This window comes from Papaver somniferum, chromosome 11 (genome assembly GCF_003573695.1).
Source record: "Papaver somniferum cultivar HN1 chromosome 11, ASM357369v1, whole genome shotgun sequence".
NCBI classification, from domain to species: domain Eukaryota; kingdom Viridiplantae; phylum Streptophyta; class Magnoliopsida; order Ranunculales; family Papaveraceae; genus Papaver; species Papaver somniferum.
This window is the reverse complement of record NC_039368.1, coordinates 14,073,355-14,088,813: the sequence shown is the minus strand read 5'-3', so window position 1 is coordinate 14,088,813 and position 15,459 is coordinate 14,073,355. Positions and strand designations below refer to the sequence as shown.

The following is a 15,459-nucleotide window of genomic DNA, read 5'->3' as shown; positions in this document are numbered from 1 at the left end:
TTGTCTCTCTTTGTCAAATGCACATACACAGACACATCCGCAGAATGTTAAATTACATGTAGTTTGTAACTCAAGGGGATATTTGAACTTGTAAAAATTCAAATGCATTGCTAGATGACAGACTAACTTAAACATGTGCATTATGCCCACAACATCCTCTATGCATGAAACACATCAAAGTATATGGATGATGGACCACAAAGCAAAGAATATTATTAATACATATCCAAACCACTACAAATGGCCAAAAATATTAACCATACGTGGCCTCATGCTCCTCAAGGAAAATGCAACAGCACTATAAGAATGGGAAATACCAACCTATTCCATTATAACCAAGACATCTTGAAATTTAAAAAGTCATATCATCATCTTATACTAAAGCAGAGTATAATGAAACTGGTTAGTACAAATTAATTGGACACCACCTAATATTTTTTTTTTTAATATTTGATGAACATTTACTTATGAGTTACAGTTACCACAATCAGCAGAGTACATAAAGATCTTATTTTACGCCAAGAGCTTAGAACGAAGTAAAACACAAATCCAACTATAATATAACCTTAAACCTATAAGCTAAACGGCTTATACAATCATGGAAATTAATTTGCAACGTCAAACTAAAACATCATTTGGAAAACATAGTTAATCGAATAGATAAAAATACCCCAAAAAAATCTTGGAAAGTGTTTATAGCTGTGCCAGGAGCGGGATTGTGAATTTGGCAATCAGAAATCCTGGAAATTAATATGAACCTTTAAATCTTGCTATTAAGCAAAAGCACGTAATCTACGAACCGAGACTATAAAAAAAATGGAAAAAGTGAGAGATAGAGACTGGCAAGACATCAAGTGAGGATCAAAACCACGTATTGATTCTAAAAAAAGTTGATATTAAGAGTGGAGATCAAATGAAGATAATTTCCTTTTACCCCATGGGAAAGTTCAATCTAAAGGAATAACCAAACAACATTCAACCCGTCGGCTAATGCTATACGAATAAAAATTAAAAAAAATATATAAGAAAGACTGGATTACCGTTAAGTGGCGGTGATAATCGAACTGCTTCTTTGACCTGATTACTTCTTTGGCCTCCCGTGAATCCTCGAAGTGCAAACAAAACAACCAACCCAACAAACATAAGAGAACATATAATTAAAATGGATATTTCGATTGTTATTTTTGTGGAACAATCTATTTGGATCTATGAGTTGTATGACTAAGTACAATACAAATAGGAAGGCCAAAATTTATTTTAAAATCTCTCCAGAAAATTGATTCCTAAATTATATAATTTGTTCAAACTTTGTCTAAGAAAAACTGAAAGTTAGGGGGGGAAAGGGGGGACTACGAGACTACCACCTATTTTCTTCTCCGCCACAAATATCAACTACATGAACTTGATGATTGTTGCTTCCACAACTACTTGTGAGATTGACTTCCCTGCATCATACAAAAAAAAAATATATAAATAGAGAAAATAAAAATCAAATAACAAAATCGAGACAATGTTGATATTATTCTCTTACCACCGATAAAAAAAGATATCATTCTCTTACCGAAGCTGCAACTACATAAAAATCAATTGTACAAAGAAAATATAATAAAAATATAAAAACCAAAAACAATGATAATTATCATCTGCATTACTAAGAAAATTAATAGAAAAAACATTTTAAATCAAAATTGTGATATTACGTTGTTGATATGATTATCATGATTAAACATAGAAAATTCACTACTTGATTATATTTATATTCGCAGAATGAGTTTAGGGGTACCTTGATATTGATTGAACGAAAACAGGTACATGATTGAGAGGTTCGACCGTACCTGCACAACGAAGAACAATGAAAATAGATCAGAGGGAACCGTATGCAAGAATGGAAAAATCTTAAAAGAAACGGGGAAAACAGGATTTCACATTTTCTTGAATGCTTTTTATATATAAGGATACACCCAACCCACAAATTCCATAAATAAATATTATTTTAGTAATAATATTAGTCAAAGAAATTTTGGTAATTTTTTAATTTTGTTTGACGAAAAAAATATCGAGCAGTCTACTGGACGTCTAAGAATAGAAATGCTCTTTATATTTGTTTACTTACTCTATAGAAAATGCTTTATATAGAGACACCATAACCATAACTTTCATAAAATAAAGACTTTGCTATAAAAACAATATTAATCCATGTCTAAAATATCAAAAGCTTTTATATAATAAAAATATTTATTCCAAAATCCACATAAAAATAATAATGAAAATATATACTATTTATTCTTTTTGTATATTATTTTGTTAAAAATAAATAATAAGTACTAAATATATCGTGCATGTTTAGGGACAATAATTACTTTTGTTTTTTTTTTTAATTTTTTGGAATGAATAATACTAACAAAAATTATTGAAACTCATCTTTCTATTCTTCTCACAATTCGTTTTGCTAATCTTCCCACGAATTTTATATTCCTCTATATTTTCTTGTTTTTCTTTGACCATGATTGATTTTTATGGTTTTGCTTTTTCTTTTAATAATTTTGGTTTTCAACTATTTGACAGGATTTGCCGATTTTTCTGCTGAGGAAGTACACTTTGATCATCAACATGTATTTTTGTTTTAAGTTTTAATCACTGATTATCTAAATTTGATGGATAATTTTCTATTTTCATCCCATATTAAAATTTGTTTAATTATTAGCAGCAACTTCGAATTGTAACTAGGAATTAATTTAATTTTAAGAAATGTAATTGGACATTGTTGTGGGACATTAGACATTTTCTTTTTCTTTTTCTTTTTTTTTTTAATTTTCCGATTGATTAATTATGTGATGATAATCATGATGCATAATTTAATGTTTATTGTTTAATCATAATGAATGGTATAAACATGATTTTATTTAATTATTTATTTGTATGTTTTAATGTTAGGATTTAATTATGATTTTCAAATGATTTCTTTTGAATTAATTTGGTAATTTATAGGATTTCTTAAGATTTAGTTAATTTATGAAATATTTTTCTTGAATATGATTGTCCAGAAAATATACTATAGCCCAAAAGATATTTTCATGGATTTTTTTACCCGAATATTTATAAAATTATCAAAATAAATTAAAATGGTGGGGCCAGAATTAACCAGAAGCTACGGTTAACCACAAGAAAAAACTCTATTTTTATATAGAGAATTTGAAAGAAAAAAAAAAGATCCATGAACAATTTTATATGAACACTATCCATACAAGATTGAACCAATTTTTCTTTAGAGTCCAAATGACAATGAATTTAAACCTAATATCTTAATGATACGTTCCTCTTATTAAACTTTAGATTCCTACAAAAATTGAACACAATCCGAGACGTATAACACCACCATCTACTATTTTGAAAATCAACCGTTGAAAATTAACAGTCAAAATTAAAATCTGTAGATGGTGAGATTTGATATATCAAATTTTTAATAAGAGGAACATATCACCAAAAACTGGGTTGAAACTCATTGTCATTTGTATTCTAAAAATTATTTTTTCAGTCTTGTATAGATAGTGTCCATATAAGGTTGTCCATGGATCCTCCCTCCTGGAAAAAAAGAAAGAAAGAAAGAAGACAAAGATCTTCTCGTACAAATGCTGCTTAAGAAAAGGGTATAAACTCGCCATAACTTATAAAGTGTGATACCAAATGTTGAAGTGATGATGATTTTGTGGATACTAATGCAGAAAATGGAGTATGTATAGAGAAAGTTTCCTCAAATCATGACGGTAAAAAACATTCAGTTACGCAAAAAAAAAAAGTTATAATGACTTGGTGTAATACAATGCCTTATTGTGTAACTGGAAGATGGGAGCACGAGCATGACTATACATTCGTTGACCTGAGCTAATGCAACTAATTGGCGCCAAATCATATTTCTTTCTGTCATGTAAGCGACGATTTAATAAGACAGACCGTGAACCACGAGCGCCTTATAAAAGTATTTTGGGCAACAAGGCAGTTGGATCATCCAAGAAATTTGGATGACATGGAGTAGATTTTGGTTACAGTGTAAATCTATGTCCCAAAAGCAGATCTCCTGAAAGAAAAAAAAAAGAAAAAAAAAAAAGAGAGAGAACAAAATATCCACCCCGGTGTGTACCAACTAAACACATACAATTAAACACATCAAGAAGATTTTGACATTCATTTGACATTGCAATTTAGGGAATTCAATCAAAAACCAAAATTTTAAAAGAATAGAAAAGAATAGTTACCACTTACCACCCCTCTTGTCTAACTTCTTGATCCGACAACCTCCTTTTCAACAGTATTGGTTTCATTTACATTCTTCTGCAATTCAATAAGCTTTTCTTGTTCTTCTTCACTTCCTTGTGATTTAGTCTGTTCTTTTACATCGTTTGGCTTCTTACTGGTAGATTGCTGGTAAAGAACTCCACCTCCCATACATATTAGAAGCCCCAGTGTACCGACCAACGTTGAATGCTTATCCCATATGAGCAGATTAATCACAACTGTTAAAAGTTTGTTCACTATTCCTAACACGGTGAACCCTGTTGCGGATATTGCCCTCCGACAAGAAAACCCAAAGAAAGAAATGGCCAAACCGAACAAACATGATAAACCTACTGGAAGTATAACAGCAAACGAATACCAATCTGACTCATCTGTAATTTCATGCTTTATCTTTTTCAGTTCCCCCATTATAAACAGCTCAAACGGGAACAAGAGGAAGGCTTCGAGATTGTTGTAGAGTACAAGACCCCATGTGTTGAGCCCAATGGTCATGACAACGTGCTTGATGTATACAAAGTCTATAGACATACTGATGAGATAAGCAAGGGCCCAGCTGTATGCCGTTAATGTAAATTGGTAATCTGTAAGAACATACAGAACACTTCCACCAAATATGGTACCAAGTGACATCCACGTCTTCATTGAGGGCCATGGTTGATGCAAGTAGAGGGTTTCACCTATCGCAACAAAGATGGGAACAGCCGATCTGCAGAAGATAAAAATATATGCATCAACTACCAGCGTTTATGATGGTTTTTTGATAGCAGTTTTGTATAGGCTACATATACCAATAGGGTGGAGAAGATGCTGCAAATGCTAAGTAAAAATACCATAAAACTCGAATAATAACTTATATACTCTTTCATCCTTGTGATTGAAGAGTTTTGGAAGGACTAACCTGAAAACAATGAAGGTATCAACATTGGCATGGAGGAGAAGCTCACTATTTGTGAAGAGGGAGAGATAGAATATGAAGGCTGCAGGAAGAAATCTCCACATTGTCCAAAGGTCAAGCCGGTCATGCTCCAGAAACTTGAGCTGCCCAAAGAGTAGGACACCAGCAGCACTTGTGAAGTACTGTAAGGCAGTCAATGCCCCAGGGTACGGAAACTTCATCACAGCCCATTTGTTGATGATTGAAAGGAGGGATGCTGAAAGGCAGTATCCAGCAGCTATACCATATATAGATGCCTGCTGAAGCAAGCGCTCATACAAGGTTGCTTGGGTTTCCAAGCATGGCAAAGAGGTTTCTTTGCTTTTCCGTGCTTCACCAGCTTTGGGATTCTCCTCGTCATTTGACATTTGTGATGACATTTGGTAGGTTTAACTACTTTTCCAGTACATGTAACAAACTTTATCACCTTTACCGAGGAAAAGATCCTTTACCGAATAGATACAAAATGACTGGTGATGACAGAACACTATGTAGGTCAGTTGATCTGTTTGCATGAAGTTATAGAAATACTTCAAGCAAACAAACTACGTCGTATGAAAAACAATAATAATGATGCTTCTATCTGAGAAAGGGGCAACCATATTCAGCCACTGTATGTGAAACACTCACTACTCAGAAGTCAATCTTCAGGTTCCAAAGACTAATGTCAGTGCTGTGTGTATGATTATGTACAAAAAACAAGAGTCACCTGATCCCAATCATATTTATTGACATCATGATAGCTACTAAATATTTAGGCATAAAAACCCTAATATGCCTCACATTAACCACTAAATCCTTAATTATAATTTATAACTGTAGAAGTAATGATTCACAGATGATGATTTAGATTATAGAGATGTTAGGAAATTTAAAGTTTATAAACAGAGATTGAGAGCATGGAATTGGGGTTTTCTCCGGTCTAAATGAGTAGATCTGAAGAGTAAAGGAGGATTTGCTTTTTTTTTTTTTTTTTTGCAAGGATAAGAATGTTCCCACTAGTTTTTGCTTATCAAAAGAGAAGTTCCCGCTTGGGTAAACTGTATAAGATGGATTTACAGGAGGCAGATTCTAAGAAGGAATCTCAATTCTCTAGATCAACATTTCAAATATCTTCATTACTAGAGGTTTTTTGAGCAAATGCTACATCCAAAATTCCCATCTAATTGCCAGACTATTAGGTTACATATAGACAAAGGATATCATGCAAAAAAGTAAAAACAAAGATAGAACGGTGTCCAAACCAATCATGCTTGACATTATATGTTCCTCAAATGCAACTGGGCTGGTGGTGGCAACCAACTTGGGATCTTAACTGAATTGGAAAATTGAAAAACAGTGGAACTAGGCATGCACATGAAATACGTGAGGCACCTCCCCTAAAAGTCTGCAAACGAAATCATTGTACTGAGACCCGATAGTAGCCTGCAAGGCACCTAGCTAATTGATGTTAGTCATCACAGAGAACATTGTCTACTTATTATAATATCATTTTCTGTAAAAGTGGAACAGTAACACAATATACGTTATTGCAGTATACATTGGATCCCTAAAATTGTTAAGAGGTAAGATGAAAACATACTCTATCCTACTACTGGAAAGCTCTCAATTTCCACAATTGTTAAGAGGAAAGATGAAGTGCCTAGTTAACTCAATAGTTTGCAAATGAAACCATCATTCTGAATCCTGGTGGTAGTCTGCATGGTCCTTGCTAATTGATGTTATCATTATAGAGAACTCTGCCTAGTTAACTCAATTGTTCTTGTAAAATTTAGTGATGAATGAAGATAAACTTTAGCACAGTTTACTTTTGTTTGACTCCCATGAATAAACTAAGTCACTTACAATTTCATTCTATTCTATCATCTGTTGGAAATATGAATACACGAAAACAAAAACGTACAATTTCATTCTATTCTAAAATCCACCTAAATTTACTAATACAAAGTACCCCACAAAAACTATATGGGTTGAAAATATGAATACACGACGAATGATAACAGTGGTATGCAGTGGATGCAGAGACTATACTGTGCAAAAACTCAACCACCTAAACTCACAGGAAGAATAAAATCTCGTGGAGCTTTTAAAAGTCAAACAGATATTCGCATATGCCACATAAACCAGTGCCTGCATAAAATGCTCTTATAGTGTTAAACAATGAAAATTGGACAGGGATTCCACTGCCGGCATAAAATGCTACAGCGCATATTCCCATTTTAGATGCTCTTATACTGTTTAACGATGCAATTGTCACACGGAAAAGAAATGGAAAGAATATAAGAGCTTTTCCACAAGAGAGTTGTTTTACCAGCAACACTTCAACGGAAACAGTACTGTGTAGGCAGAAATAGAGAAGACAGAAACATAAGCCTCTAATACACTTGAAGGAACTTGCTCTATGATTATTTAGGCAATCGGCCTTGAGCATCATAACTGTATCAGGGTCAGCAAGAGTTAAAAGAAGAATGTTATAGGAAAAGCCGTGCAGGTTGTAAAGACCCCATTGAAACTGATTACGTAAAGCCCCCTGAAAAGGTTGTGTCCCTGGTTATGTTTAATAGAAGTGAAGAGAAAATGGTAATCCATCAACACAGTAGATACTCCTACTCCTAAGCTAGGCCAGGTAATGATAACATTTGATCAATCAATACATTAGCTGCTACATCTGGTCATGGTATTATATTAAATGACCAAATTAAATGAATCCAAATCTTGGTAAAACTGTATAAGAGGGAATTACAGGAGGCGGAATCTAAGAAGAAATCTAGATTCTCTAGATCAACATTCAAAGTCTCTTCACTGCTAGAGGTTTCTTAAGCAAATGCTACCTCCAAAATTCCCAACTAATTGTCAGACTTATTAGGTATACAGTATATAGACAAAGGATAGCATGCACAAAACAAAAATGGAATGGGGTCCCAGCAAGTCGACATTAAATATTCCTCAAATGCAACCGAGCTGGTAGTTGCAAACCACTTGGGATCTTAACTGAATGGGAAATTGAAAAACCATGGGAGTAGGCATGCAGGTGCCTTTCCTAATAATCTGCAAACGATGTTGGTCATCGAGGTACCTTGCTAATTGATGTTGGTCATCACAGAGAACATTGCCTACTTAACTCTATTGTTCTTGTAAATATTTATTGATGAATGAAGACAAACTTCAGTGCAATTTACTATTCTACTTAACATTTTCTGAATAAAGTACAACAGTAACATAACATGCGTTGTTGCATTATTTGAAGTTTTTGAGCTCTAGACGAAATATAATAAAACCACAAATTTGGATCCCTAAACTTATCTATCAAATAATGTTAAGAGGTAAGATGAGTATACATTCCCTCGTACTAGTGAGAAAGTTTACACTTCCTGCAGTTCTGCCTACATTTAATCTTTTGATTCCCATGCATCAGCAAAATAACTAAAGGATACATCACATTCTCTCATTGGGATAAGGTCAGGTGACTAACAAAATGCAGAGCTAAAACAAAGCACTTTCATGAAGTTGGATAGATGATATAAAGACAGAAGAACAGTAATCTCGATATATTACACACAAAGACAATGTCAAAAAACATGTAGAATCACACAAATGTTACTTGAAATTCAAAATGATAACTGACAAAGATTACCTGTTTAGTGAAGTGGGGGTTTTCTTCCTTTTCTCCTTTGCTTGTTCAGTGAGTTTTTTTATGATAGTAACTTAGAACAACAACAAAAAATAAACCAAATCAGGAAAAGATAAACCAAATCAAAATCCCCAAATCAGAACAATAAAAAATAAAATGAAAATCCCTAATTCTGGATCAGAAACTTACGTTTTACCAGAGTTGCTGGACCACAATCAAAATCACAATTTGAATCCTTAGAATAAGCTTTGTAGCATTAATCTTTGGCAGAAACTTACTAAATCTGTCGGTGAATAAACTTGTTTGCTTTGAACAGGAACTTACCGACACCACAAAATTAAAATCTGTATTTGAATCCTGAGATTAAACTTTGATCTTTGATGTTGGAAAACCTATCTCACCATGCCACTGGTTCTGTTCTCTTCTCTCGAGTCGAGTGTAAAACATCTAAGCTCACCAAGTTTAAAAGCTGAGATCTTAAACGCAAGGAAGTTAATGAACGAACACGCTCATCATAGTCACTCAGTTTTGAGAATCCCCTTATACAAAACGTGGTCGTTTAGTAACATGAAATATATTTTTTTTTGGACTTGACTAAAATTACCCGACCCATCGGGATCTAGATCAATATGTTTTTTGAGTTAGAGTGTTAGACCTAACTTAAAAGTGTGCGAGTTAATAGCTTGGTCTCATAAACGAGGAGCATTTTATTCTCTGGTTTAAGAGGTCCGTGTCAGAAATTAGATTTCAGTCAAGTAACTAGTCAAATCCAATAAGAATTAGGAAAAAATAAATAATCTAATATCTGATTTATGTCGAGTCAGAAGTCAACGCTGATATAGATCGCGAGGTAAAAGCAAACAAGCATGTCGTGGTCTCAACTTAAAGACTCGATCCCGCGTAACAAATCTAACCTTGATAAATGCATAAAACCGAGACAAAAAATGTCAAATTATTTTTTAAATAAAAATTAGGAAAATGTATAAAACAGTCATAGAATTAGCATCCGATTTGCAAAATAGTCCTAGTGTTACAATCCATTAACAAAAGAGTCACATTTCCATTAAAAGGGGTGTTAATGTGATGGGACCCACCGGGTCAGAGTTCAAATCAGGTGGCCAATTATCCTAATGTCCCTAACTGGACCATAGTTCATCGGATATCGTAGATCGGATTAGTATCGATCTAGAGAATAACCCGTGCGCCACCTGAGGTTATACAGATGGATAGAATTGGTCAAATAAGAAAACTTAGGGTTTTCATTTTTCGACTCGATCTTCTTCTCCTCCTTATCTCTCTCTAAACTCTCTCTGCAAAAATGGCAATTCTCTGATACTTGAGAGACGGAGAAAGATTTCGAGTGGTTTTCATCGCAAACATACCCTAATAACCGCCTATAATTCGTGTGTATGATTTTGATCCATAAGTAGTGATATTTTCTGAAGATTTTCAAGCAAAGAAGGTGACTGGTTGTTCCATCTGGTGGTTTTCTTAAAAGATATCGTCACAATGTACGCGAACATCATGAGGTTGGTAATCAAAACTGGGTATTTTCAGAAACCCTAATTTTTCAATCAATTTCATATTAGACTTCAGAGACCCTAATTTTTCGATTTTGGGGATTTATTTCATAAACCCTAAAAAGTGAAAATTGGGTATTTTCATTGCCTTTTTCATAAACCCTAATTACAATCAATTGGGTATTTCATCTGTTTTTTATTTGTGTATTGAATTTTGTTATGTCTCTGTGGAGGAAATATGTGAAGAACCCAGTAAGAAGTTTTAGGGTTGAAGAAACTGATACAAATAAGGTTAGATTCTTTGATAATGTAAGTGTAAATTCTGGTGGATTGACTGGTTTTAGTGATGTTGTTCATGTTGCATACCAGTTACCACCTATTAAGAAGGTGAATTTGACTTGGTTCAGTGAGACAGACCTATTCTATATTGGTAATGATGATGAATTTTTTGAAATGTGGGATGAAGGAGTAGTTGAAGTTGATGGGTATATTCATCTGTACATGAATGTTACAAATAGGAGGGTTCCTCTTAGTGATGAATTCCTTTCCAGTTCTTGTTTGTCAGTTTCAAAGAGTCTCTATCAACACATGAGAAAGTGAAGAGTACATCAGTACATCAAGGTTACACATTGAAAGAGGTGCAGCAGTAGTGACTCTTGACCCGGCTAGTCTTTTAACACCTAAGAAGAGGATCTTGTATAGTAAATCTCATGAGTTATTAAGGAGAAGTCCTAGACTGTTGAAGAAGTACATTGATACAGTAAAAGGAAGTTTGGGTAGTGCCAGTGGTAAGAAGTTATTTGTTAATGTGGATGATGATGAGGTTGTGGATGCTGAAATATCAGATAAAGCAAGACAGTTACTGTTGGAGTATGAAAACATACAACTCAGAAATAATGAACCAGATGACTGTCATCTCATTTATGATTGTAGAAGTCCAGTGGACGATGATGCAGAGTTGGGTATTGAAGTGTATACTGATTTTGTGAACAACTACTTTGGTGGAATGGACTCTTTTGATTTCCTACATCCACAACTATATAAAAAAAAGGGAAACGCATGTAATGTTTCTATCTCACTGGGTTGATTGTCTGCATCTCTTTATCTGCATTTTAACTTATCTTTATTTTGTTGTAGATGAAGCATCAAATGATAATAATTGTGGTGTTACTGAGGAGTATGACCCTAAAGGAAAAGCACCAATAGTTGATGTACCATCTGATGCTGATAGTGATGATACTTCTAGTGGCTCTGATTCTGAAGATGATGAAAGGACTTTATCAGTTCAAGTGCTTGCAGAGGATGATGGTAATGAAACAGTATGGTTCAATCGGTACAAGAAAGTTTGGGGGGCACATGTAGAAGCTGCTCAAAGACTAACTGAATTTGATGATGACACTGGTAATACTGAGCAATTTGTGGATGTTGATACCATGTTTGTGTGTTTTTTGGTGGCAGTTATTGCAACAGTTACTATCTGGTTGATACTCTGAGAGCTACTTATGCTCCTGAGATGGGTTTATTGCTAGGCAGAGAAGAATGGGATGAGGTAATTAACAACTTTACCCTTATTGTACATGTCCTTATATGTAATTTACATTTTTGTTTTTGAAATCTTTCACTTTGGAATCTTTCACTTTATGGAAAATATTTCTTTATTAATTAGGGTTTCCTTCTCTTCCCTTTATCTTATCTCTTTCTTTTCTTTTCTCTTATTTATTTCTCTCTTGTTTCATTGTGCAGCCAGAAGACAGTTTCAAAATGAGACCTCCTATTGACATCATAAAATCAGGAAGACCATGTAAGAAGAGAGAGAGAGCTTATGATGAGGGTCACACATAGAAGAAGGTTAGAAGTTGCACAAGATGCAAGACAATTGGGCACAACAGGAGAACATGTGCTGATGCACCTGTTGGATCTAATCCAAAAGGAAAGAGGCATAGAACCATGGTTCAAGGAGGATCTCACTCTACTTCTTATCCAGATACAGCTGAACTTAGTACCAGTAGGAGAGGCAATAGAGCTACAAGAGGAACAAGAGGGAGAGGAGCTGCTTCATATTCATATGCTGCTGCTGCATTATCTACTCAACCTACACATGCTTCTGCTGCATCATCTTCTCAACCTACACATGCTGGTGCTGCATCATCATCAAACACAACAGGTGGTAGAGGATCCAGAGGAGGTAGAGGTTCAAGAGGTGGTAGAGGAAGGTCTGGCAGAGGACTGCAGATGCATCAAACACTGTCACAGAGCATTGCAAGTGTTGGTGGTCTGACTCAAACACTTTCTCAGACTTTCACTGTTCTAAAACCTAAAGGAAAGAAGGGTATTGTTACTGCTACTCAATAAGTAATGTTGTATGTTCCAGACTATGTTTTTTTTTTTTATAAGACTACTTTTGGTACTGCATCTGTTTGCAGCAGTTGGTTAGTTATCTTTTGGATGGTGAACTAACTTTTATTATGATCTTAATGTTAATATGCTATGTTATGTTATTTTGATGGTGTCAGATTCATGAAATTTTCTTTTTATTGTAATTGTATCTCATTACATTTGTAGATCTTCTATTTGCTTGCATAATTCTTTCATTTTCAGAGATGTCTGTTTTACATTGGATTTTGCTGCTTTGAAGACAACATCAGACAACCATTGAAAATCAAGACAGTTGGAGCATTTGAGGTAAGCAATGTTATAACTGTGTACATTTTGGCAGAAGAAAAGCATCACAGTTCCCTTACATTTCTTCTTCTTGCAGGGTTGGTTCTTCCATGGACAATTGTTGTGCATATGGCTATTGTCACCACAAGCAAAGCAGAAATGTGGAGTTGGAAGTTGAACTTTCATTGCTTTTTTTTTGGTTTGTGGCATCTGCAAACCACTCGAAGTATGAGCAGATTAAGCATCTCAAGAACTTCTCACCAACATGATTTTCACTTTCATCTTTCTATAACTTTCTTACTCCATTGCAAGGTACATTCTTACACCTTGAATATATTCATGGACAGTCAATAGGATCATGCACTCTCCAATCTCACATAAACAACAAATGCTATTGATGCTGCTTGATCTATCAACTGGACTGCTGCTGCTTGCATCATTTGAATTGTTGCACATTTCACTCTTGCCTCCACCCATTTGTTCTTGTTTGAACATGTTATACCTTTTGGTTGTTTGAATTGAAAGATGGGTATGAATGTGTGCAGGTGTGCAGGGTATATAAAGAAAAGTGAAATCAGACCTTGGGAACGGTCTGATTTTCTGTCCACCATTTTTCTGCCACGTCACCCTTCTGCCACATCATCCAGCTTCCAGACACGTCATCGACATGTTAACTCTAGTTAACTATGTTGAGTTAGGATAGAGGGCATTTTGGGGACATTTAACACCGTTTTTTTGAAAAACAGTTATGTCGCCCAAACCATGACCATTTTGTAGGTGATTAGCAAAAGTATGATGAATTTGTAACCGAAATAGAAAGAGTATGACCATTTTGTATCCTAAAAACACTATAGAAATTATTTGTTGGTGCCCAGCTTGTTGCTAGGCTACCCACCAACTTATTGTAATTAAATCTTTTAAGATAGCTAATCCTAAAAACCACTATAGAAATGAGTAGTAGTTTTCAAAATTCTTATCTACAATTTAATTACGCTCAAAACTACTCGAACGAAAATGATGCAATTACAGTAAAAACTTCATATATTGATACTAAATACTCCCTCCGTTCTTTTTTAATAGGCCAGTTTTGTTTTTAGCGAAATTTAAGGAAATTAAGAGAACTAATCATTGAAAGTGGTCCTCATGACACTTGTCAATAAAAGAAGTGAAGTGAAATGGTTCCCATGACACTTGTTAGCAAAAGAAGTAAAGTGAAGTGGTCCACATGACACTTGTCATCAAAAGAAGTTAAGAGAAAAGTGGTCCCAAAAAATTAAAATAACATTTGACTTTCCCAATTAGGAAACTCTATATATTAATAAAAATCATGGTCCCAACTTGGGGAAGTTGTAAATAGTAATAAACTCCACATTTTAATATTAATAGATTTTTCTAGTCCCACCATAAGGAATTTACCTCCATATATTAATATGATTTACATAACCGGAAAATTATAGATCTTCTTACATCAAAATCTAAGATAAAAAAAATATGTATGCATAGTTGTTTGAGAAGAGGATGTTTTTTGGATTGTTATCACATTTTTTGATTTGCATATGCGTAAGACCTCGTTATTATGGTCTAAAGATGAGGTTATCATCGAAAGGAATAGGAGATAGGAGAGGAATAGGAGAGTGACCGGGAAGAAGAGAGGACGGGATAAAAATGAGGTTATCATCAAGATCAAAAGAATGATCTTTCCATGGGGATCTAAACCAAATTGGTTTAGATATCATAGTTTCAGGGATGTGATAATACAGTGGGAAGTAACTGATATAGCGGATAGTCACATGGGCTTATGGGCTAGGAGGAATTGAGATTAGGATGGGATCCCTGTTGTATCTATAATTTTCTAAATCAATAAAATTGTAACCTTTTTTATTAAAAAAAAAAGAGACCTCGTTACTATATGCATCTTCTTGTTGAATCCAAAATATTTCCAACTTGTCGAGCATGTTTAAAGGTTTTTTTCGAGCAAGTTTTTTTTGGTATACCTACCTATATTAATAAACTCCATATATTAATAATTTTGTGAAGTCCCAAGGCTATTAATATATGGAGTTTTTAATGTATAATAATTGCCTACCGACGAAGATATAATTAAGTCAGTCAGTAATAGATACCGACAATCATCCTAAATCCTGTGTTCGTGGCACCATACCGAATATGTTATCATAAGAGGCCTTTCAAGCAGTGGTCACCGGAAAAAAAAACAAAACTTGATAGAATATGAGTAAAACATTCAGGATTTGTTCATGCATTCCAGGGATCTGGTGCATTTTGGTTTAGGTGGAAGGAGAAACAATCAACTTTAGATGCATTTTGAGAAAAAAATATCTTATTATACGAACATTGTTGAAGTATTTTATTCTTTGTATATTTGTACGGGATTTGGTGATTATTTATTTATGTTTTCATGG

General features: G+C 34.2%; 2 protein-coding genes across 6 annotated transcripts; one reads left to right on the top strand and one right to left on the bottom strand.

Moving 5' to 3' along the window:
- Window positions 1-4,133: 4,133 nt before the first annotated feature.
- LOC113322538 (GDP-mannose transporter GONST3-like) lies at window positions 4,134-9,359 on the bottom strand. 4 transcript variants are annotated; one of them, XM_026570644.1, is made up of 5 exons: window positions 9,048-9,359; window positions 8,862-8,931; window positions 7,539-7,757; window positions 5,192-5,697; window positions 4,134-4,999 (listed from the first exon to the last, which is right to left on the bottom strand). In XM_026570644.1, the coding sequence occupies exons 4-5, from the start codon at window positions 5,605-5,607 to the stop codon at window positions 4,273-4,275; spliced, it is 1,143 nt and encodes a 380-aa protein (XP_026426429.1). In that variant the 5' UTR covers window positions 5,608-5,697; window positions 7,539-7,757; window positions 8,862-8,931; window positions 9,048-9,359; the 3' UTR covers window positions 4,134-4,272. The 4 variants fall into 4 exon arrangements, with proteins under 4 accessions (XP_026426429.1, XP_026426430.1, XP_026426432.1 ...); XM_026570645.1 differs by having other exon boundaries at window positions 7,539-7,663; XM_026570647.1 differs by lacking the exon at window positions 7,539-7,757 and having other exon boundaries at window positions 9,048-9,062; window positions 9,183-9,358.
- A 772-nt stretch (window positions 9,360-10,131) lies between these two features.
- LOC113320714 lies at window positions 10,132-12,525 on the top strand. 2 transcript variants are annotated; one of them, XR_003346253.1, is made up of 3 exons: window positions 10,132-10,387; window positions 11,516-11,927; window positions 12,122-12,525. XR_003346253.1 is itself a non-coding variant. In XM_026568608.1 (3 exons), the coding sequence occupies exons 1-2, from the start codon at window positions 11,385-11,387 to the stop codon at window positions 11,869-11,871; spliced, it is 411 nt and encodes a 136-aa protein (XP_026424393.1). In that variant the 5' UTR covers window positions 10,641-11,384; the 3' UTR covers window positions 11,872-11,927; window positions 12,122-12,525. The 2 variants fall into 2 exon arrangements, 1 of the variants encoding a protein (XP_026424393.1); XM_026568608.1 differs by lacking the exon at window positions 10,132-10,387 and adding an exon at window positions 10,641-11,439.
- The last annotated feature ends 2,934 nt before the right edge of the window (window positions 12,526-15,459 follow it).

What these genes read in the sequence shown, in the direction of transcription:
- LOC113322538 (XM_026570644.1), bottom strand. Translation starts at nt 5,607, where the DNA reads ATGTCATCACAAATGTCAAATGACGAGGAGAATCCCAAAGCTGGTGAA. An exon ending in GATACCTTCATTGTTTTCAG is followed by an intron (nt 5,000 to 5,191) that starts GTTAGTCCTTCC and finishes TATCTTCTGCAG; the next exon opens with ATCGGCTGTTCCCATCTTTG.
- LOC113320714 (XM_026568608.1), top strand. Translation starts at nt 11,385, where the DNA reads ATGGACTCTTTTGATTTCCTACATCCACAACTATATAAAAAAAAGGGA. An exon ending in TAAAAAAAAGGGAAACGCAT is followed by an intron (nt 11,440 to 11,515) that starts GTAATGTTTCTA and finishes ATTTTGTTGTAG; the next exon opens with ATGAAGCATCAAATGATAAT.